Source organism: Solanum tuberosum, unplaced genomic scaffold (assembly GCF_000226075.1).
Source record: "Solanum tuberosum cultivar DM 1-3 516 R44 unplaced genomic scaffold, SolTub_3.0 scf00081, whole genome shotgun sequence".
NCBI lineage: Eukaryota > Viridiplantae > Streptophyta > Magnoliopsida > Solanales > Solanaceae > Solanum > Solanum tuberosum.
The window spans coordinates 1615453-1641307 of record NW_006239008.1 but is presented as its reverse complement, the minus strand read 5'-3'; the positions used below and the strand labels follow the sequence as shown (position 1 = coordinate 1641307).

The window sequence follows — 25855 nt, the reverse complement described above, 5'->3', positions numbered from 1 at the left end:
ATCTGGAAGGAGAGAAACCAGAGATGTTTTGAGAACAAGAACATTCTCTTCCAAAGTATAAAGATGAACTGTTTAGCAACATTTTACTTTTGGTGTATACATTCTGTACCTAAGGATATAGGGGAAATTAACCTATTTCTAGACAGTTTATAAGGAATATAGGAGATAGATTTTGTTTTGGGTTGTCCTTTCATACTTTTGATGTAACTATGTAGGAGCACACTATTGGTGTACTCCTTTTGTTTATAATACCAGTTAACTAAGAATGAAAGAGTCAGAAACAGTCAAGCAATACTGTGACAGATTGCTTGGTATTGGCTCATATATCTTTTATTAATTTTTCTATACAATCACGGAATGATTTATTGCCACCAGAAATTTAAAGATAGATGCATTGCCACCTTATTTTTGGTGAAAGGAATCTTGTATATAAGAAGCAGAACAGTTCGTAGATTTTTTAGGATCTTTGTAAGTAATCTAGATTCCTAACAGCTTTATGGAGGTCTCCAACATTAATTCTGAGGATTACAATTCTACCTGGTATCACAAAAAAAAGATGGGCTAAATGATGGGTTATAACTCCACCCATCCAATTTGACTCGACTTTTATGTTTTCTTCTAAGCGATGCCAATAAATTCTCTACAGAATATCCAGAATATCCAGAAACAAGTCTTCAGGAACACTACATATTGTAAAAATTTATAAATCTATCTACTTATACAATCACAAATACACAAGGTGTACTACACATCAAATCCCTGCTACAGTTAAGCGGAGTATTATATAACAAATCCCTTAGGTGTACTATATTCAGTACTTCTACATAATCATCAAATTAAAAAAAAATAACAATGATTTTCCCTTCTTTAACTTTAGAAGAAGTTAAAGAAGATGCATGTTGCGGAAATAAGGATGTTGAGATGGATGTGTGGGCATACTAGGAGCGATAAGATTTGGAATGAGGTAATCCCGGATAAGGTAGGAGTGACCTCCGTGGTGGACAAGAGGAGAGAAGCGAGAATGCGATGGTTTGGACATGTGAAGCGGAGATGCGCAGACGCCCTAGTGTGAAGGTGCGAGAGGTTGGATGTAGTAGGCAAGAAGAGGAGGTAGGCCAAAAAAACATTGGGGAGAGGTGATAAGACTGGACATGGCATCGCTTCAGATTTCCAAGGACATAACCTTAGATAGTATAGAGTGGAGGTCGCGTATTAGGGTAGAAGATTAGTAAGTAGTGGAGTGTTGCCTTGCTTTCGATGGTTCAGGCTTGTTTTTTTTTGACATTGTACTACCCCTATTTTTGTTAGTTATAGTTTCTTTTAGGAACATAATTTTTTTTTTTAGGAACATTTTTGTTAGTTATAGTTTTTGATATATACCTACAGTTGTTTATCATGTTTCGGCTACTACACTATTCAATTGCTATTCATATTCTTTTCTTGTACGTCTTCTCCTATTAGTTGTTGTGCTCTCGTCACTACTTTCTTCTTCTTTATATCTCAAATTGTTGCACTTAAGGTCTTTTGGTAACAATCTCTCTACCTCCACAAGGGAGTAGTGGTAAGTCTGCATACACTCTACCCCTCCCCACCCACTTGTAGAATTTCATTGGTTATGTTGTTGTAACTTTAGAAATAGTAAATGATTTAGCTTATAAGGACGTATAAAAGTTTAATCTGATTTTGAATTTACACGTGAAATGCTTTATTGCAAAGGTGAAAACCTAAGACTATGAAATAAAGAAAATATAATGATGGGATTGAAGGAGTAGGAGCCTAATATTTCAGGAATTAATTAGTTGATATGAGTTCAAATGCAATTACATGCTACTAATTACAAATTACAATGACTAAAAGCTCCAAATTTTGTAATGCCAACACTTTTTTTCAGCACTTCATAATATAGTTAAGATATTTAACTTTTTCAAGATTGAAACTTTTTCACTTGAGTGAATTTTGGTTACAGAATGTGACAGATTGTTGTAAATATTCTATTACCTTATATAGTTAGCAGAATTATAGGAGAGATCTGTAAGAATCACAGGACAGATCTGTAGGATATTTTCTTACCTTTTGTATAGCTTCTTGCTAGTGTATATACATGTAATGTTGAGATATATAAAATAACCAGTTCTGTTAAACTACATGGTATCAGAGCCACTAGGGCTCAAGATCTTGATTCAGAAAATTTGGAACTTTTCCTAGCATCTTGGGAAAAGGTTTCGACTTCTTGGGTTTGGCAGAATACGTCTGCGCTTGCTGTCCCAGCATCGACTTCTAGGTTTGTTTTTTGCCTTCGCTTCTGTGACTGCTTTGGTTCAGTTCTAGTGTCCCATCTATTGCTCTTATCGACCAGTTTGGTGGCAGATTTTTGGTCCTTTGTTCTTCTTGATCAATTTCTTGGCTAAACATAAGTGAAAATGGCAGAGGATAAATCTGCCATGACTGAAATTGTTCCAGCATTGTCCAAAATTACAAATTCTAAATTAAATGGGTCTAATTATTTAGATTGGGGTAGAAAAATCAGGACCTACTTGCGTAGTGTTGAAATGGACCATCTTATACAAGATCCTCTAACCGATGATGCTAAAAAGGCTTGGCTTAGAGATGATGCTAGACTAATCTTGCAAATCATAAACTCTATTGATAATGAAGTAGTTATTTTGGTTAATCACTTTGAGTTTGTGAAAGAATTAATGGATTATTTGGAGTATTTGTACCCTGGCAAAGGTAATTTATCTCGGATTTATGAAGTTTCTAAGGCTTCCTATCTTTCTGAGAAGGAAGCTAAGTCACTCACTACATACTTCATGGAGTTCAAGAAAACCTCTGAATGTACTTCTACCATTCAGTACTGATATCAAGGTGAAGCAAGCTCAGGGGGAACAAATGGCAATAATGAGTTTTTTAGCTGGACTCCCCTCTGAGTTTGAGACTGCTAAATTACAGATTCTCTCCAGTTCTAAGATCACTTCTCTCAAAGATGTTTTCAGTCGGGTGTTGCGCACAGGGTGTTGTGCACAGAGAATACTCCAGCCAATCAACAGGTGTTGCGCACAGAGAATACTCCAGCCAATCAACAGACTAATGTTCTTGTTGCAAAAGGAGGAGGAGGAAGAAATAATGCAGGGACATGGAACAACAACAATGATGCAGGAAAATTGAACAATAACAAAGATGCAGGAAAATTGAACAATAACAATGATGCAGGGAATTGGAACCATAACAATGATGCAGGGAAATGGAACCATAACAATGATGCAGGAAGGTGGAACAACAACAACAATGCTGAGGTATGGAACAATAACAAAGAAGGAGACAATGATGCTGGGAGATGGAACAATGACAATACTTGTCGCTATTGTAAGGAACCTGGGAACATAAAGCGAAACTGTAAGAAATTACAGATTCGCAACCAACAGATTCAGACCACCGTTGTTGCTGCCACTTCTAGTTCACACTCAACTGTTACAATTTCCGCAGATGAGTATGCCAGACTTACAAAGTATCAAGAATCAATGTCAGCCCCTGCCGTTACTGAGTCAAGTAACAAATGTCTCATTTCCTCCTCAAGCAACTGGATCATTGATTCGGGTGCCACAGATCACATGACAGGTAATACCAAAAAAAAATCTGAATTTCGGGCACATAAAGTACCATCCTCTGTTACCATACCATTGAGGGATCTAGTCCGTTAACCCCACTTCATCTATTACTTTGTCTTCTGTGCTAGGCTTACCTAGTCTTGCCTTTAATCTAATTTTTGTGACTAAACTTACCAAAGAACTACAATGTTTTGTCTCATTATATCCCGATTATTGTCTTTTTCAGGATCTTATGACGAAGCAGATTATTGGTGAAGGACATGTATAAGACGGTCTATACATTCTTGATGAATGGGCGCCTCCATCAGTTGCTTGCTCTAGTATCGTCTCGTCATTTTGAAGCACATTGTCGTTTTGGGACTTCCTTCTCTTCCAGTTTTGAAGAAATTATGTCCTCAGTTTCATAATGTACCTTCAATAGACTGTGAGTCTTGTCATTTTGCAAAACACCATAGAAGCTCGTTAAGTCCTAGAAATAATAAGCGGGCTATTTTGCTTTCGAATTAGTTCATTCTAATGTTTGGGGACCATACCTTGTTGTGTCTAAAGTTGGGTTTAGATACTTTGTTACTTTTGTGGATGATTTTTCTCTAATGACATGGATTTATTTTATGAAAAATCATTCTGAAGTGTTCTCCCATTTCTAATTTTTTTGTGCTGAGATTAAGACAGTTAAATGCTTTTGTACATATATTGAGGAGTGACAATGCTAAAGAATTCATGTCAGCGTCATTTCAGAACAACATGAATCAATATGGTATCCTTCATCAATCTTCGTGTGTTGATACACCCTCTCAAAATGGAGTGGCTAAGAGAAAAAATAGACATTTTCTTGAGACTGCTCGTGCTTTGCTATTTCAAATGAAGGTACCTAAGCAATTTTGGACGGATGTGGTATCCACAGCTAGTTTTTAATTAATCGCATGCCATCCACAGTGCTTAATGGTGATATTCCCTATGGTGTTCTCTTTCCTAATAAGCCATTATTTTCATTAGAACCAAAGGTGTTTGGGAGTACTTGTTATGTTCGTGATGTGCGACTCCATGTTACAAAACTAGATCCAAAGGGCTTGAAGTGTATCTTTTTGGGATACTCTCGCTTACAGAAGGGTTATCGGTGCTACTCTCCAACCCTTAACAGATATATGGTGTCAATAGATGTGGTGTTCCCCGAGAGCATTTCATTTTTTTTCTCTCCAGACACTTTTCCCACTCAGGGGCAGTAGGAAGAAGAAGAATGGCTCATTTATAGGACCACTCCATCGAGATTAGAACACCATAAGGAAGTTCCTCGTAGTGTTGAGCAGTCAATGGAAAATGTGTCTTCTGATGTTCCTCTTGCTTAAACAACGCCGCCGATAGTTCAAGTTTATTCCGGGTGACAAGTGACCAATGATAAGTGTCCTGCACCAACTTTTCGTCATCAGATCCTCCACCAGTCAATCCCTCTTCAATAGAAAATCTTGACATTCCCATTGCTCTTCGCAAAGGTAAGCGTCAATATCAATCTACATATTCCATGGCTACTTTTATCTCATATGACCACTTGTCTCCCGCATCTTGCTCTTTGATTGCCTCTCTAGATTCTATCTTTGTACCCAAAACAATTCAAGAAGCTTCGACTCACCCTAGGTGGTATGATGCAATGCTTGATGAGATACATGTGTTAGATGAAAATCACACTTGGAATTTGGTGGACTTACCAAAAGGGAAAAAGGCAGTGGGATGTAAATGGGTTTTTACAGTCAAAGTAAATCCTGATGGTTCTGTGGCTAGACTTAAAGCCAGATTGGTGGCTAAAGGATATGCTCAGACTTATGGGGTGGATTATTCTGATACTTTTTCTCCGGTGGCAAAACTCACTTCCATTCGCTTGTTTATTTCTTTGGCTGCTTGTCAAAATTGGTCGCTACAGCAGTTGGACATCAAGAATGCATTTCTTCACGGTGATCTCCAAGAAGAAGTGTATATGGAGCACCACCCGGTTTTGTTGCTCAGGGAGAGAATGGGAAAGTCGGTCACTTGAAGAAACCTTGTATGGTCTGAAATAGAGCCCACGTGCTTGGTTTGGGAAATTCAGTGAGGAAGTTCAGAAGTTTGGGCTAACAAAGAGCAATTGTGATCATTCAGTCTTTTACAGACAATCAAAGGTTGGCATTATTCTTCTTGTTGTATATGTTGATGATATTGTCATCACTGGGAGTGATTATGCAGAATATCTTCTCTCAAATTATTCTTGCATTCTATGTTTGCTGAAAGTGTTGTTAGTCAGTTCATGTCCACGCTTACCATCAAACATTGGGCAGCTTTGGAACAAATATTATGTTACTTGAAAGGCGCCCCTACACTTGGCATAGTATATAGAAACAATGGACAGACTCGCATTGAGTGTTTTGCAGACGTTGATTGGGCTGGATCCAAGATTGATAGAGGATCTACTACTGGCTATTGTGTCTTTGTGGGTGGAAATTTGGTATCATGGAGAAGTAAGAAACAAAATGTTGTATCTCGATCTAGTGCGGAATCCAAGTATAGAGCTATGGCACAATCCACATGTGAGATTATGTGGATACATCACCTCTTAAGTGAAGTTGGGTTGAAGTATCCCACACCATCGAAACTTTGGTGTGATAATCAAGCTGCCCTTCATATCACCTCTAATCCAGTGTATCATGAAAGAACTAAGCACATCGAGGTGGACTGCCATTTTATTGGTGGAAAGATTCAAGAAAACTTGATTTCCACGAGCTATGTAAAGACAGGAGAGCAACTAGCTGATTTGTTCACAAAGGCATTGACTAGAGCTCGAGTTAACTATTTGTGTAACAAGCTGGGCATGATCAATATATATGCTCCAGCTTGAGGGGGAGTGTGACAGATTGTTGTAAATATTATATTACCTTATATAGTTAACAGAATCACAGAGAGATTTGTAAGAATCATAGGAGAGATCTGTAGGATATTTTCTTACCTTTTGTATATCTTCTTGCTAGTGTATATATACATGTAATGTTGAGATATATAAAATAAGCAGTTCTGTTAAACTACACAGAAGAACCAAATTATTGGGGTTGAAGGTTGGATAGTGATGGGTAAAGTATGGGTTGACTTTGGGCTAGCTTTTGTCATTGGTTAAGATGGGTTGTGCCCAAACTGAGCCCATTTGTAATATTAACCCACGTCCAACCCATTAAAACTTAGGCAGGTCAAATGGGTTTGGCTGATTTTGCCACCCCCAATCAGAAGCATAAAAGTAATATAAAAATCCAAAAGACACGTACCATTTGGGGTCCCACAAGGAGTTTGAAACAATCCAAATAGCGTTGAGTGTTATTGTTAGTAGGCCCTTTAGACGTGCTGTTGGAAAAAACGTTAGCTTCCTTTGGTTGTTGGACAAAAGCATCATCCAAGAAGTCAAGCAGGTCATCTCCGCCATGGAAGACAGTTTCAGCCACTGGCTGCCTATTAGAATCTGAAATTCTGCTTTCGCCTGTTAAAAGGTCTACCCATGAGTCAACAGACGAGTTTGCTTGTGTACCAGTGGTTAAAGAAGAAGCAAAAGGATTTTCCCCGGGCTCGGTCAGAAAAGGGTTAGTAACATCATGATGGGCTTCTGCTTGTTTAGAAAATCCAGTGCCAGAGCCTTCATGTTTCAATATGAACCTCCATGGAAGACATACTCCAAGAATCTCAATCTGCATGTGTTTTTACAAACAGAAAAAAATGTACTCAAGAGATTGAAGAAAATATCATGCAACAACATGGCTCCATAACTGAGTAAAGCCATCTTACTTAGACCACATGATAATAAAATAATGATGGTTTTGTCTAGCTGGATTACGTTCTTTCTGTAATGTGTTTCCAATTTTTTTTGAGAATTAGATGAACATTTCCTTTTTTTTTCCAATCAGGTAACAAAGATTCCCTTTTTGTACTGGTTATCTATACAATAATAAAAGTGTGAAGCCATAAAACTAAAAAATTGATTGACCAAAATACCATTTTAACAATATGTTTATAACTTACATTAGTCATCAGACTTGGATGATGTCTTCTTTATCATATGCAGATAAATGTAGTCAAAACTTCCACACAAGACTAGGTTAAAGGATCTAAAGAAACTTAAAAAATTTCTTTAGAAAGAAAGGATCCCTAAAAGTAAAATTATCTTGTTTCTTTGTACCTCACCGAGAGTTATAGGGCCTCCACCATCTGCAGCCGGATAAAACGTGAGTGCAACAACACGAGTAAGAAAATCCACTTCTCCTTCAAGTTCCTCAAAATCATACATTAATGGAAGCGTGGATGCATCTTGGGCATGAAGCCGTGCACCTGCACCAGTGATAGCCATGTCCTCTGCACTAATTGGTCCTGACAATGGAATTAAAATATTTGTCCCATTTGCACACTGAGGAATAGAAGCTCCCTGTGAACAAATTCATGCAATAATTGTGAACTTTTGACAGTAACCCCAGACATATATGCACAATTGCACATGAAAAGTTTAACTATTTTATATTTCTATGAAAGGTTTCCATTTTCAGACATTTGGTAGGATTGTAGCCTGTAGGAATACAAGAAAAATAATATCCTCCATCAGAAAAAAGGAGGTATATGTGCATGTTGTTTTCCCAGTAACAGATGGAAAACGCAAATTCCTCTCAGCCTATCCTAGATACCTTTAGCCATTATAAGAATCTAAAAGACAAGGCACAAAAACTCATCACAGTTGAGAAAGAAAATGCCTATTAAGCAAATTGCATGAGCATCACATAGATTTGAATTTTTTAGATAGCAAAGAAGCAAGTAACAACCAGGTACAGGCATAACAATTTCACAATAGAAATGGAACAAACCTCCAGAACAAGCTTAAGTCCATCCAGATAACGCCCTGTCCTGACATCAACTGTTGATGGGAACGTTGAATCATCAGAACCATGTGCAACAGTGAGAAGTAGCTGACAAACATGACAAGGCTCGCCGAGGTAAATAAAAAGTTCAACTACATCAGTGGCCTGTGGAGTAACCTGTAAGAAGATGTGTACACAACTGAGACAAGGTGCACAATGCTGCGGATATAAATGAACCTACTGTAGATAAAACAGCAGGGGATTTATACTGTAAGAAGATTCTTTTATCAAATAAAATGCAGTTTAAAAATGTCGAAAGCATTATGCAGGTACCCATGTCATTGTTTTTCTTTTAAAACTAAGAAGATTTGCTCCACCATCGGAAATCGGGAACATATTCACAATTGGCTTTAGAAAGCATCCAGTAGGACGGGAAGCGACCTGTCATCAGCACAAACAACGGTGAAAGAATAAGTTTCAAATGTCTTTCACAAAATAAAGTTAGCTCACTCCAAATATATAACCTCAACTACAACAAATTGACGAAAATATCTCTGATTACAACAAAAACAATATATCCCATGTCATCCCTAAGTGGGGCCTGAGGATATGCGGATTTTTAGGCTTATGCCACTTTTGTCATTCAGTTTAGAGATAATTAAAGTGGAGAACAGTTTCCTCTTTACAAGGAAAAAGCTTGAGCAAATGTTTCAGGATGTTTTTGAATCCAGGCAGTGCTGAACCCAGAAAGTCTATCCAGTATATTATTATAACACATATAGGTCTTTTTTTTTTATGACAACATATAGGTCATTTTAGTTTGTAAGTATACATTTTCCATATGTGGTGTCCTTTTTGTCTTTGTAGAATCATAATCAGAGTCCACACATAAATACTACCTCAAAAGTTAGGAATCAGGAAAATTGTGTCGTAACATCTTGAATCCCTTCGGAGTCAAATTGATGCAACCTATTGTTCCATAACTTTGGGAGTTGTCCCTTCTGTCGCCAGTTTCAATATTATGCCTTCTTACCATATCTATATTAAATCTTTTTAATACTTTTATATATAAGATAGAGCCAGAAAGATGATACATAGACAAAAGGCATTGCAGGAAGAAGAATCAAGAGCCTGGCATGAGCGGGAAATAAGAATGAGCAGTAAAAGGGAAAAAAGCAACAAAAGAAGCCTGCACAATCTGACTGCAAAAAAACATAGTAACAAACCATGAAAGATACTGTTGTTATGAACCAATAAGAAACCAAAACAAAAGGATTCTACTCTATGTTGCGTGGACTCTTCATAATCCCTGCCGCACCCGTGAAACATGATATGGGTGTAGGTGTAGAGTGAGTGTGAGTGTAGGATCCATAGCGGATTTGGTCGATTTACCTTGGGTACTTTGAACACATTCTATGACCGAGACGTATAGATTGATTGGATATTTGTTTTATTTTTTGGTTTATGTCACACACACACACACACACATATATATATATATAAAGTATGAGAATGCTTTTCTATTACGCGAGATAAGAATAAAATATAGGTGTTTATAAAGAATGAAGTTTTATTATTTTTAGTTCAATAACTTTAAATAATCAAAAAAATATACTCTATGTGTCGTAATATACATTTATTGACCATATCCAACACCCATATCTGCACTCGGATCCATAGCCCCGAATCCTAAAATTTATATGATGAAGAATCCGACCTCAAGATCCGCATCCGGATCTAATACCTGCACTCGAATCTGAGCAACATAGATTCTACCCAATAAACGCTCTTCAGTCATGTACTTGTCCAGGATTGCACTTTATCAAGCTAAAAACACCAAGTATCCAATATAGTAGCTAGAACCTCGTTTCCACTAAAGGTTGGGATGAAAAAATGAAAGTTATGAAGAAGCAACATAGATTACAAACAGTTGGGATTTTATTTATTTTTTTGGGTGCTGTCTGGAAGTAAATGGGAAGGGAGAAAAAAGTGAAGAGATATGCAGCTTCCCAAGTCAGCATGTCAAACCCTCTGACACTAGAAATAAACTTCATCTCTAGTCACCCAGCAAAAACTGCAGGGAATTATAAATGTTTCATCAAATGGGATCATGTCCTCCCACTGAACCAGACAGATCTCATCTAAGCAATAGGTGGAGTAAGTTGTCTTCCTTTCCACCTTCTCCTCTTCCTTTCCCATTCCCAACAATATCCAAATAAAAAAGACACTTATTAGGAAATTATAGAAGTTCAACGTGATTTGAACAAGTTGAGGTTCAGGTTTATGGATCACGAAGAGTGTAGGAAAGGATAACCATTATTGTAATGTATACATTAGAAAGACCCAGGTGGCTAACAATTATCAAAGATTTAAGTGAAAAATCCCCCTCCTCGCTTATATGGTGATCAGAGGTCAACTAGGATGCATTCATTGGGTGTCAAGAAATAAGCTTAGAAGAACGTCAATATGAAGCTAAAAAAATGACAGTTAAAGAAAAAACAATATTATAAGCAAAAGAAAAGAAAAGAAAATGAAAGAAACTAGAGTCACATGTAACAAGAGTGAAGGAGAACAATATAAAACATACATATAATGGCTGGGTTGGAATTGATGGAAAATGCTTGAAAAGCCTTAATCCAAGAAAAATCTCTAGTTGCTTCTGACGAGAACTATCTACAACAGCATTCTTATATCTTCTCTGAAGAGTAATTTTCATATTCTGTGCAGCAGAAAACTGTTTAAATTTGCCTGCTTCTTCATTAAATATGCTAAGAATTTGGCTGTGCATAGCTTTGGAGCCAGTATACAATGTTGCATGGATGTCACCAGCAAGCAAAAATAAATCTGCTAATTGAGAGACAGGTGATAAGATTGTCGATCTCTTGAACTCATCGAATGTCATATCAAATCTCTTCCAGGGTTTATCTGGACAGGGATGATTCCAAGTAGTTGTCCTTGTATTGTGATCAATAAAATATGTTTTCCCAGTTACAGCGTCAGACCGTTTCTCCCAGCCAGGAGGTAATGGAGCTGTGTATCCCCCATTGTTGTTATATGACTGATAACCATATGCCAAATCACTGTCAAGTGATATACCTAACCGTCTGCACTGCTCCATAAAAACCTGGAGGGCACCAAAGAAACTAGCAGCATTGGTCCTATCTAAGGAATCAGCGCAATTGAAACGTATCACTCCATTTTGATGCGATCTTAAGCAGAATGCTCCATCAATGTCATCACTATAAATTACTTCACCTTTGCAATCTTTGATGCGCTGAAGAGAAGGCAGATAATCCCCTTCAGTGATGCTAATAGCAACTGTGGGTGCTTTTAGAAGGTACCAAAGTCCTTCAATTGTTTGTTGTTCTCCTTTCAACTTCACACTGGCATGCCAATCATAGTTTATTAAATGAACCCGAGTATGAGGTAGTTTTCCAATTGATTTAACATAATTCAAAGATTCCTCAAAATGCTGAACCAAAATCGATTCTGATTTGCCTTCACCATTCCTAAGCAAGTTGACACATATAATTGGAACAAAAGCACTCTTTCGCTGGTTCCCACTAGCAGCTATATCTAGGTTTCGTGCATCATATCTCTTAGTTAACCTTTGATAGTATTGAGCACTTCCTTTATAAGGATCACGATTGGCGACATAGATTTCTGCTTCTGCAGCAGTCAACTTCAACTCCGCACCCCACCACATAGGAATAGTGCCTCTTCTCCAGATGTAAGTATTGAAAGGAACACTTTGAACAGCCCTTTTCGGAACCCATACAAGTTGCTCACATTCAACTTCATTGCCTGTCCATCAAAAAGTAGTGAAACCAATATAAAGGGATCATAATTACAATTATAAGCCTCATTTATTTTTTTTGAGGCAGAAAAAAAAAATGAGGCTTATAATTGTAATTATGAGCCTCATTTATAGACTTGGAATAGATTACAAATTGACAGGTGCTGAAGATAAACATATCCCACAGATTCTTTTTCTTGCAAAAGATGTCCAGCATATCTCACAAATTAAACTATCTAAACATTGTTAGGTTTTATTAATTATTTAAATTATCAATTATTATTATTATTATTAATATAAACACACATATACATGTCAGGGCAGATACCAGAACATACTGTGCTGGAAAATTGAAATTAAATTAGGTATAGAACTGATACCACCATTCTATGCAGAGAACATAAAGTATACAGAATCCCTGCAGGGGCGGACAGGGGTGTCATCCAACAATGCTTAGACAGAAAGTTTAGTTAAAATATACACATATATATATATCAGAAAAAACAAAACACATGTATATATAATATACGATGACAACAGCTAACACAAACTCCCGGATGGCTTGTTGGTTAAGTGCTTCCTTAATGTGGCTGTCACCCCGAGTTTGAACCTTGATGGCAGCGATTTGTATATTTTTTAAGAACTTTTGTAAGCTATTATGACTATATTAGTTGCTAAACAATATAATTTTCATTTTAAAGCGTCATTCGAACCCCAAAAAGCCTCCCCTTGAGCTCTTCAAATTAAACAAACCAATCAATCAAGATTCATTTTTGCATGTCTTAGATGTTAAATTACTTTACCACAAGCTTGAACTGTATTATAGCCTGTTTGGCCAAGTTTTTGGATGTCAAAAATGTTTATTTTTTAAAAATAAGGTATTTAACCAAGCTTTTGAAGAAAAAAAAAGTGTGTTTCAGGAGTAGCAAATGTTGTTTTTCAATATCTAAAAAAAATTAGCTTTTGTCTAAAAGCAAGTTTTTGAAAAATATTTTTGAGAAAAATACATTATTTACTTGGCCACACTAATTGCTTCTAAAAAATATTTTATAAATTTATTGGTCAAGCATAAACCATTTCTCGACAAAATAATTTTTTTGAAAAAGCATTTTTGAAAAAAAAAATACTTCTTAAAATAAGTTTGATTATAGAAGTTTGGTCAAACGGAACTATTAATCACGCTAAACCTAAAATCCTAGTGTTCAAAAATTAGTTAATCTTTTCTTTAATTTGATCATTTGTTCTTCCCTTTAAGTGATGACACCACTTACAAAAATTTCTGCGTACACCACTGAATCCCTGGACAATTCAATCAATAATAAAATGAGCACAGAAATGCTCGAGAAAGAAAAGAGACAACTACTTTGCACCAGAGATAAGGTTTGAAACGTAATGTACTATCGCTAACCAAAGCATGCAGAGTCATGCAGAATTATGTCAAACAAACAGTAATGGGAGAATAAATGAACAAATGCAGAGCTATGATAAAGGATTATTATCCATAAGAACAAAATCCACAAAGAACCACAGTAAATAATAACCTGGTCTCCGTTCTCGACAAATGATATAACCTGGTCTGTTCCCAAAGGCAACAAAAGGAAAAAGAAAAATTCAAATTCAAGATGTACAGGGTAATTTTATGCTACCTGTACTATAGCAAGAATTCAAGCCTCTTGCTAGATACCGAGTCCCAGGATGGAGCCTACTACGTCGAGCAGTGAGGGCAACAACCCCTTCTTGCTGACCTAAGCTTCCAAAACTTCGGGATTCTGCAAAGCCCTATGGATTATCATCGTCCCAATGAGAATTCATATTATCACATTCAGCATAATGGTTCATAACAGTAAGAGTTCTGATCCTATTTATCAAAAAACAAAGAATATTGCACCTAGAGGTACAGATACAGGAGATGAAAGATAGTTACAACTTCAGTTTTCGATTCAAATACAGACAGCATAGATAGGAATAGAAGAACAAAAGCGTGGAATAAACTAGAGCAAGAAAACAGCTCAGATAGTAACCAATCAAATCATCAAACCAGGGTAAGTAATGAAGTTCTACCTCCAATTTAACCAACAATCTAATGGTTCTTTCTTAATTCTTTCGAGAGTTATCAAAAAAATTGGAAGTCCTAAAAGAAGACCACATGTTAAAAATATTATGTGGAATGAGCATGTCACCATTTTACTAGCATTTTAAGTCAAAATGCATAAGAAGAGGCGGTTGATAAGATTTCTCAAATACACACTCAAAACAACCAGGATAAAAGATCAAAAAACAAGAGGTAATCAGATTCTATTTGTAACAGCGACCATTGTGCAAAGGACCAACATCATCGCCATGAGGAGTCTATCCATGAACGGATCAGATGATATTTCTATTCAAGCAAAAAAGAATAAATTTGACAGTCGTGTTGTCAAAGGTGCGCTTAAGCCCTGAAGCGAGGCACAAAATGTGTTGAGCATTTCGCCTAGCTTAATGTGCGATTCAATATCGTCATCAAGGTTCTAACGCATACTTTTCCTGCCAGTGAGCCTCTTCTAAAGAGGCGACACTAAGCAATTGATATCTCGCTTTATCGTAAAAAAAAATCAATTTCTTTGTTCATATATTTATCATTTATGCTTATAATTATTAGCCTTGAACTAAACATATATATATTGTATATTTTTCCCTTTATACCCTTTTTCATTAAAGCCCATGCTTTATCTGACTTTGCGCTTAAAACCCAACAGACCTTAAGACTTTTTTTTTGCTTTTTGCTTTTGATAACACTGTTTGACACATAAATTCACAATTTTATGTCTTCAACTTCTCAAAAGGCTGGTACAGAGCATATAACTTACTGATAAGCCAATTACGAAGTAAGTTGTTTTATGTGGACAGCTTTGCACAATGCATACCTTACACAATTTTTTGAGACTCAGGTAGATCTGGAGGAGAAAAATATTTTTTCCTTAATAATAGCAATGAGTGCAAACATTACGATTTCACTTTGAAGACTGGTGCTTTGGTTTCAACTTGCTGGAATAGTAACAACTGTATCTTGATTTTCGTAGAAACTGTTTTGATTGGGAAATTCCTAGGATGGCCTTGCTTTTAGATGATCTTGAGAAGGTGTTCCTAGAAGAACGGGTACCAGGTACTTAAATATGGAATAGGCAGGTAGATGGAGTTTTCTCAGTGAACTCTTGCTATAAAATTCTAGCGATTATGGAAGTTGAAGACTCCTTACGAAGTCAGTTGTCTTATGTGGACAGCTTTGCACAATGCATACCTTACCCAAGGCAACCTTAAGAGAAGAAGTATGTAGCAGCCATCTATTTTTGCACTGCACAGTCACAAGACAGATCTGGTCGCAACTTTTTTATCCTTTTAGTCTCTTTTGCCATGCCCTATGCAGTAAAGGATCTTCTAGCCAGCTGGGCAACTAGGGGGATGAGTAAATCAGCGAGGAAAATTTGGAATACTGTGTTAGCATGTGTTGGGGTAATAGGTACAGATGTTTTGTAGGGAAAATAGAAGGTGTACAGAAGATTAAGTGCACCTGCTTATGGTTTTTGGCTTTTTGGTGTAACCTACAGAATGTTAAAGATGAGAAAATAGTATGCTTGACTTTATAGACTCACTACAGAAATAGGCTTTTGTATAGGTGAAATCTTCTCTTTCTTGTTCTGTACGGAATAATCCTGAAAAAAAACAGAAAAAAAAACCTTGGCACCAACTTAGTGCCAGATTTCTGTTTTCAATACCACTACTACCTAACCAGTTCAAAAGAAGGAAAAAAAAGGTGTGCATAACAAAAACAGTTCCTTCATAGGTAGAAGGAGATGAGAAAATCTACAATGTCAACTACACTTTTTACATCACAAGGTTTACACCAACTGTACAAAAAGTGAAAACATGAGGTTCTTATTGTTTCAAAGATCATATGGCTTTGCTTTGTTTTTCTTTCTTTTTTTTCATTGTATCATATGCATACAAGTGGAACTCATAGCAAGTGTCAAATGTCACACAAAAAAAGTACAATATCTAAAGGTACCAAGTATGAAGTAAAACCTGCAGAAGAACAACACAATGCTCTGGAAGTCCTATCTTATTGAAGGGCATTGAAAACCATTTATTCCACACAAATTCATCATCAGGATTCAGCAAGGGCATACGACTTGGAAAAGGTCTAGTAATATCCCGTGATTCACAAAAATAATGCTTGCCATCAATATCAAGCTCCATCACTTCTTGAACATTCTTAGTTTCACCTTTGCCCAGTGGCTGAGGGTTTTGAAGTGAAATCTTGATCCATTGGGTCTCTGTTACAGTATATATACATCCACCCCCAGGCAAATTTGGAATGCTGACCGACAACTTTGTCGCAACAAGAAGTAAACCATAGCTCCCAAGAGAAGCATAGCCTAGCACAGCTCTGGCATAGATTATACTCTTGCACAGCCATTTTGAACCATTTGTCACATAATCTAAGGCTTCATTTTGAGAATTGAAAATATCATATCCTGTCTTTGCATTATAGCGAAGACTCCCAGTTGTGGGATCAACATAGATCACCTGTGTATCCGTCCTTGAAGACAAACTAACAATAATGTATACTTCACTAGATTCCAGAGTAACAACAACAACAGATGTATCCCGCAGACGTCCAGCTGAAGTAAGTAAAACACAAAATGAGTGAACACGCCAGAAAAGTAGCATAATGCACTAAATTCAATTCCACATGGAACTGAATATCTTTTTCTTTTTGAAACAGAATTTTTTTTTTTTTTTGAAACAGATGAATATCCAAGTCAAAAGTTCACATGAACATATAGATTGGTGAACAAAGAAGCCTTGCATGCTCAAATAGAAAAGAAAGCATTTTTTTTAATGGAGTGATTTCAGTAAAAGGCATCAAGGAGATGCAAAAAGTACATGATACAAGATTTGACATTTGAGCTTACCAAAAATATAGCTGGGCCCTATACACAACTGACTAAGCTAGATCTACAGAGCTAATGAAATCCAAACATTGTCCATACTTTCAGCAAGGCAAAAGTTTGTCAATGTCGTTAATAAGGCTAGCAAAACAAATTAGCAATACACCACACCTTTAAAGAGCACTAATGGAGTTTCATCAAAACATCTCTTGTTTCTGTCTGTCTAAATGCACAAAAACAGACAAGCAGGAACCATTTCCGAATTTTCTTCATGGCTTTATCAACTCTCCATAAACTCCAACTCTTATAAGCATCCTTCATTGTGTAAGGAGTTACCCATTTGAGACCAAAAATGCGGAAAATAAAATATACCATATGACCAAGGCACCTCACAATGCAGAAGCAAATAGCAGGTACCTTCAGCTTCCTTTTGGCACATGTAACGTATGTTTGGAAGCTAGAAATTCCTTTTCATCAGATTATCTTGTGTGAAGCATGCCTCGAATAACGCTGTCCAGGTGAAACAGATAAACTTTGGTGAAAATTTGGGTCTCCAAATGAGTTTCCATAGCCAGTTATTTATCAAAGAATTGCTAGAACACCTTAGCTGGTATCCATCCTTGACTGTATAGTTGCCTCCACCATAAGTCACACATTTAAGTCTCCGCCGCCTGAGAATTTACTTACTTTGTTGCAGTCTAGCATAAAGGCCAAGCAACTCATGTATTTCCCAATCACAAATGTTTCTCCTAAATTTGAAGTCCCCGGTAACCCCTTCCCTGTTTGTAGCAATGACAGAGTTGGGGTTTTGGGCAATATTGAACAGATTTGGAAAGTCGTCTTGAAGAGTATAGTTGCCTAGCCATCTATCCTTCAAGAATTAGATGTGTGCACCATTCCCAACTTCAAAGTAAATATTCAGAGTAAAAGCACTTCATAATTTACCAATGTCTTCCCATAATCGTATGGGAGCAGGGTGGGTGAGTGACAGGGAGATTGAAGATGATGTTGCACATCGTATTGAAGTAGAGAGGGTGAAATGGAGGCTCGCCTTCACGGTACTATGAAATAAGAATGAGTCATCGAGGCTATAAGGTGCTCTACAAAGTGGTGGTTAGATCAGCATTGTAGTATGGGCAGAGTGATGGTCGATCAAGAACACCCACGTTCAGAAGATGAAGGTAGTGGAGATGAGGATGCACAAATGGATGTGTGGGCATACTATGAGAGATATGATTAGGAACATAGTTATATGAGGTAAGGTGGGAGTGACCTATGTAGTGGACAAAATGAGTGAAGCGAGGCCAAGATGGTTTGGGCATGTGAAGAGGAGGTGTGAAGATGTGCCAATAAGGAGGTGGGAGAGGTTGGTTGCAGTAGGATTTAGGAGAGGTAGAGCTAAGCCAAAAAAGAGCTAAGGGAGGTGATTAGACATGACATAGCATAACCTAGTTTACTGAAGACATGACCCTAGAGAGGAAGATTTGGAGGCCGAGGATTAGGCTAGAAGGTTAGTAAGTAGCGGAGTGTTGTCGCACTTTATGTGGGAGAACTAGGGAACTAGCATCCTCCTCTCTTCTCCTTATTAGTAGTATTATTTAGTAGTTGCACGGTCTCTTATTATTCAATCAGTACTACTACTTGTTGCTTCATTTTCTTTGTATCTTGTTATTTTGATGTCATATTTTTCTTAGAATCCTGCTTCGGAAACATTTCTTTTAAGCAAGGGTCCATTGAATACCGTCTCCCTAGGGTAAGGTTTGCGTACATCATATCCAACCCTCCCCAGACTCAACTTGGGTGATTACACTAGGTATGTTGTTATTTGTTTCAACAAGGTCACCACACAATTCAGTAATAACTCTCAAGGAGCTTCCCAACCAAGCATAAGCAGGGAGTGGAATTCTGAATGAGTTTATCCATCTATTGGTAGATTATGGTTCCGTCATTGTCAACCCTGCAACCGACAACCACCGTTTCAAAGATATTCTTCTACCATTCCCATACCAATCTCCCACCTTAACTCTAATTACTCATTTGGTACCCGCAGACTAAATTATCTTAGGATTATAGTTATGGGATTATAAGCACAAGACACAATTATCCTTCCTAGGAAATGGGATAAAAGAATTCCAAGTGGGATGGGATAAGGTGAGATATCCCATGATTGGGATAAAATTTATATTGCATTTGGATGACAGATATAAATTTATACAATCAACCGAACACAGTATAAAATTTATCCAGACTTAATCTTGAGATGTCCGATCGTATCCCGCATACCAAACGATCCCTAACGTCCTCTTGATGAAAAGGCATTTTGAAAAGGAATTGATTATGCGCAATCAACTTCACCTTCCATCTGTTAAGACACCATATGTGAGCAACTTCTTGAGCACTATTTAGTTCTTGTTTTTACTCTCTCTCTTCTGCTATATTTTCTTTATTGTCTCCTTCTTTCTACCTGAATTAGTTGCACTTAAACTGAGGGTCTTTCAGAAACAGCCTCTCTACTTCCACGAGGTAGTGATGAGATATGTGTACATTCCACCCTCCCCAAACTCTACTTGTGGGATTGTTGTTGTTGTTGTTGTTCTTGATTGGGAGATATGTTGAAAGGATCATTATATTTCCCAATTTGGCATTTGGCAAGAAAATGGTCATTATTGCTTTGGTCTCTGGTAAATATTGATTTTGTTTTGAACTACTACAACACCATTCATCTTCAAAATATGTTCTTGCCTAATTCTAGAGTTCTTGTCGTTGGTTGTTGTGGTCTCCCCAGGATTGTGTACACTTTCATACCATCCTCCATCATCAATAACTTCTCGAATGATCACCAATAATTTCACATCACCTACCCATGCCTCAAATTTGAACATACCTACCAACCATAATTGTTAAAATTCTAATGAACTCTATAAAAGTAGCCTCTATTTTCTACCGCATCTCCGACAAAAATTCATCACTTCCGGTGAAGCCTCTTCATAGCACTCATGTCCATCACACGTTTTTGCAAGCTTTGATTTTGCTAATGAACCTTCTAGTGCCCTCGTAAAGTAAGTAAAACCATCTTAATCTTTCTTCGCTAATGTTAATTAATTTGAAAGACTTATCTCCATCTGAGAAATAGGCTCTTCCGTCCATAGTGGAGGAGTGGAACTCACTGGCTAATCAGAAAAGATGTTCTTTTAAAATTCGCTTATTTTCCTAAAGTGAGTTCCCAAGAGAAAAAGAGCTTGTTTAGGATAGGTGGAAGCTCACTAAGTTTAAAGGGTTGTAATCGAAAAATATCCTCCTAGTAGACAATGACATTCATCATACCAAAAGTTGAGAACAAAAGTAATGTAGCCTTTTCCTAAATCATTCAGGACTCACATAAAATGCACATAAGAACGCAACTTCCAATATTTACCACAACAAACAAATAGAAAATCGCACTGCAGCTACATTCTTAATAGATTTACCATTTTTTAGCAAAGAATTCTTGAGCAACTGACTGAGAAAACACGTAATAGTTTAATAACCAAAACCAAATTTTGCATCCAGGAAAAAACTAACCATCACTATAACTTAAAATATGTGCATGTAGAGAGAAAACAAACAGTATAGGCAAAAGCAAGAATCTTCTTTAAGAATTACTCCCTCCGTCCCATTTTATGTGATGTACTTTGATTTGGCACAAACTTTAAGAAAAATGGAAAGACTTTTAAAACTTGTGGTCCAAAATGAATGATAGAAATTTGTGTGGTTGTAAATCATTTCATTAAGGGTAAAAAAGACATTTTATAGGCAAATTGTTACTTAAAATAGAAATGTGTCATTCTTTTTGGGACTGACTAAAAAGGAAAGTAAGTCATATAAATTGGGACAGAGGGAGTAGAAATAAGGAACTTTCTACTAGATGCAATGTTCTCAACACTGAACAGGTAAAGAAAGATTCAGTAAATAGACAAAGAGGATCAGAATAGACTATAACATGTTCCACATTTTTTTAACAGCAAAACCTTTTCAAATCTTACCAGGTGAATCCATGTCTTGATAACTAAACAGCTTAGGCACTCATGAGACCTTTGAGAATTATAATTTCAAATCTGACAAGACACATGGAATGAAAAAATGTCAGAAGATTACGAAAGAGGATAAGGAAATGTTTGCTCATTTCTTTCCTATAGGAAAAAATTCTCCTTGCTATATAAAAGACAGAGTTCACCTAACTCACTTGAATTTACTATAACTTCACTTCATCAACATCCTCCCAAAAAAAAAAAAAAAAAACAGGCACAAATTCTGAATATGGTTACGGCTTTGAAATCTGCAAATATAAACATCCCAAGTCTGAAAGTTCTATTCCACATGTTCCCAAAAGCAGTATTTCATCCCTGAATGAAATTGATCTACAGAACAACATGGCTTATTGACAAACAATACCACCAGAAATCCTAATCTTATCAAAGATCTTTGATAAAACCTTCAAAAAGCTAGTATATATATATGGATCCTTTACAACACCATAAAAACATACCAAAGAACTTAGTCCAAATTAAGCTTCACTAACCAAAACAAGAACCCAATCAATGAACTTAATCTACATCGGTTGTTATACATAGCAAAGGAACTTAATATAGCAGTTAAAATTTAAAGTGGGATACATCACCTAACCACAAGGGCGGCTCAAAATTACAAATCCTCCAAAGAACCAAAACCTCCCCCAAATTCGTTCGGAAAAGGAAGCTCAAATACATATAGATGCACAAAAAAGAAATAAATTCGACCAAGAGGCAAGATTAAACGAAGAATCAAAAGACGCAGATAAAAGATGAAGGAGATACATACTAAAAGGAGACGACCAGATCTGATCAGGGCGATGTAAAATGCTAAATGTGAGAAGCAGGTGTGTTCACGGGTTGGTTTGGATCAGTTATTGATCAAAATCAAAATCAAATCAACTAAATCGGTTTTAAAATTATCAAAACCAAATCAAACCAAATATAATATATATTTATCGGTTTGGTGATTATCAGTTTCGGTTTGATTTGGTTCGGTTATTCGGTTATTAACCATACACAAAAATAAAAGAAATAATTCATTTAAAATGTGAAAAAAATGACAACAATCCATTCAAAACGAAAAATAGTTAGAATGACTTAAATTACTAAAACTTTCAATCACTAAATTTACTATCAATAAAGCTTTAAAATTCACTATATTGGCCTAGAAGGAAGAGACAAATACATTTTCAGTCCCACAAAGAATTGACATAGACACTCATATACATGAAATCAATAAGACAAATGTTTCATCTTGGGCTATTTTTTGCTTTCAACTAAGTAAATTAATAAAAAAATTTAATGAAAATATGTATAAGATCTTTTAAAATTGTTTATAAAAAATAATAATATTAAGTATGTAATATTAATAAAATATATGTATATAATTCATCGGTTCGGTTTGGTTATTTTTTTGGGTTTTTTTGAATAAAACCATAACCAAACCAAATACTATCGGTTTTCAAAAAATCTAAAACCAAACCAAATCAAACCCAAATAAAATCGATTTTATTTTATCGGTTTGATTTGATTTTTCGGTTTTGGATCGGTTTTTATCCAAACCGTGAACACCCCTAGTGAGAAGCATGTATTAAGCAAACAATAGCACATTTGGAATGACCAAAATATCTCTAAGCAGAATATAAAAAGTATTATGTATTTATTTGTTCGATTAATTAAAATGTTCTTAATAGTTTGTTACTAATCTCTTACTAATTATTATGCACATATTTTTGACATTTTACTATTAATTTAAAATCATACATAATTAAATTTACAGTTACTTTCTATTTCTTAATTTGTCTAATTTACTTCAATTTGAATCAACTAGTATATTTTAATAGGAAAAAGAACATTTGTACCCAAAAAAGCAAATTATTTACAAGTGGTTTTTTTTTTTTAATTTTCAACTTTGATCATTGATATGGGCAAAAGTACAACTTTGAGTTTGGCATCCCAAACTTTGACATGATTAAGAGATAGTAACAGTGTAGGGTTATTCTACTAAGTATCACCAAAAAAAGGGGTGTCCAGACTAGCTCAAAAGCTAATTGAACATGACATACATCTTAGGGGGGCTCGTAAATAATATCGTCAAGGCTCATTGACTTAGTTCTAAAGGTTTAGAAATCTCATCTATCCATATTGTAGAAAACTCTAACTTGCTTACGAAGGACCGAAAAAAGAGTTGAAGAGATGAAACCCTTCAATGCCATGACTCAAGGTGGAGAGCTTGTCTGCAGGTTTATTAGCCTCCTCAAAGCAATGGTTAATATGATAACCATGTTCTTCGAGTAATTTTCTGGCATCTTGAACTGTATCACTAATCTTCCATCCCAATCTCTTTCAATACATCTTGTTAACAGCATGGAGTCTGTTTGTAACAACCCGAGAGCACCCCCTAGTCGTTACCGGCGTATTCGACCTCTCGAAGGTCTTATACAAGCCCTTAGCATTCGTCATAGCATTTATCATAGAAAAATAGCGGAAAATTTAAAACATTTTCATAATATAACACAAGGCATAAAAAGTCACCTCATTAATCCTTTAATACAAAATCGGAATACTACGTCTCAAGGTAGCCATCTTAAAACACGACTACAACACAAGAGGGACACACCCCTTACAATACAAAAGAAACTACTATATAGTACATAGAACTTAAGAAAACTCTTTAACATAAAGGTCCTTGAATCTTAAAGGATACACCCGAGCTTGGGAATAGTAAGCCAAGCTCATCACTTCTAGGAAAGACCCTTTAGTCACCATCACCTACACTTGGTGTAAAAAGATGAAGAAGAATGGTGTTAGTACAAGAATGCACTAAGTATGATAACCATGCAAAACATGCTTTTAAAAGGACATTTAATTGGAAACTATGCATCATGCCTTTTTAGAGAAACTTCAAGAACATTTAGTACAATAGGAACAATATAAACCACATACATCATCATACACATGGAAACCATTCATAATAGCACATAGAGCCACTTATAACATTTTAGGCACATTCAATGCATACAACACATTACCTTCATCTTTATCTTAACTCCTTTCCTCAAGCAACCCTTAGGGAATACTTGGTGCAATGAATTGCCTTAAGGTTACCAACTATGAACTTACATATAGCCTTCACCAATCCAACCACATATATTCATGGAGTCATAAGTACACCATAAGACATAGTCTTCACATAGGAACCATCACCTAAGACAACCCCCAAGTCACACTAGTGCAATGTGCAATTAGCATCCCATAATACTACTCACACCAAGTGTTCCTAGGAAGCCACCATAGACTAGGCACATCGTATTCAACAAGTCATAACATCTTCATTTAACATTAGACATAAGACCAACATACTTCATAACATCGTATAAGGACTCATTCCTTTACTACATCATTAGTCATAACCCATTTAGTTCATATCATAGGTAAACCACCCTCACAACCCCTTCACAAGCTCACTTGTGCAATGTACACATGGAGTCCCATACCCCCACATATACTAGGCAAACCCATTACGAAGTCATTAGTGTAATTCACATGCATAATCATACTTCATGTCTTGACATAAGTAAAGTCAACCTTAACATACGTTCATATTAACATACATAGACCATAGTCTTCATTACATAAAGAGCCTAATCATAACCTCCCTTAGAGTCCACTTGTGCAATGCATAAGTAGGGTCCATAGTCCTACCTACACTAAGTAACTCTTCAAGAAATCATGACTAGAGTTCATAATCTTATCTTAGTTCATTTCTTAACTTTCGGGAGACATTGCCATAACCGACATAGACCATGTGAGCCCATGTGAGCTACATAGAATCCGGTGTTTTACTCCCACACCGAAAAGAGAGGGTACTACTTGCCAAAGTAGGACCTACATACATAATAGCTATCTAGTGGATCCACTAAGCTAAGACCTACGGGGGCACGTAGTTATGGAACAAAGAGATTGCTACTAGAAAGCCTTGACTTACTAAGCGTGGAGGTTCCCATCTCATGAGACAACATCTATGTTGGGAACCCGAGCTTGCTAAACGTGAAGGTTCTCTTGTGGGAAGCCGGACTTGCTAAACGTGAAGCCCCCACTCTCATTTTTCATGTTCACTCGGTGCTAAGCTCCAACTCCCTTTTTAAACATCTTTAACCCTTTATTTAACATTAGTTCATAAAATAGGCTTTAGGGACTTAATCCCTCATATCATATAGCTCAAAGGTTTCCAAGATGAGAATGACCTTTCATCATAGAACCTACATTATGTGAGAATGACATTTCACATAATCATACCATATTCATAACATAGTCTAGTTTAGAGTACAATTGAGGAAACCTTTCAAGAGACTCACTTTCACTAGATTATCATAAACCTTATTCATTCATTCATGTGTATGTGTACATATGTGAGAAAGCCTTTCACATAAACACCTTTATACAACACATATTCATACCTTGCTAATCATACACTTTGCATGCATAATAAGATGTAAGGGTGCATATAAGAGTTAACCTTTCAATAGACACCATAACACATCATATTCATAGCTATACATGTAGAGTGTGTGTGCGCATATTGGTCCTCATAGTGACATATTAGCAACAACATTGATATTGAGTG

General features: G+C 36.4%; 1 protein-coding gene and 1 non-coding gene across 4 annotated transcripts in view; both read right to left on the bottom strand.

The window, feature by feature from the left end:
* LOC102597300 (probable phosphoinositide phosphatase SAC9) overlaps positions 1-22078 on the bottom strand; it is a 44201-nt gene extending 22123 nt beyond the window's left edge. The window contains exons 1-9 of one of the 3 annotated variants that reach the window (XM_006346638.2): positions 22016-22078; positions 21202-21273; positions 16311-16909; positions 13898-14030; positions 11043-12259; positions 8789-8896; positions 8462-8632; positions 7789-8031; positions 6887-7300 (exon numbers count right to left, since the gene is read on the bottom strand). In XM_006346638.2, coding sequence (XP_006346700.1) covers positions 6887-7300; positions 7789-8031; positions 8462-8632; positions 8789-8896; positions 11043-12259; positions 13898-14030; positions 16311-16909; positions 21202-21214 — 2898 coding nt within the window. In that variant the 5' untranslated portion in view covers positions 21215-21273; positions 22016-22078. The other 2 variants (XM_006346637.2, XM_015308408.1) reach the window with 2 other exon arrangements.
* On the bottom strand, positions 12295-12373 carry MIR8040 (microRNA MIR8040). Its single transcript, NR_130398.1, has one exon. It is a non-coding gene; the product is annotated as a microRNA MIR8040 (primary transcript).
* Positions 22079-25855: the final 3777 nt, after the last annotated feature.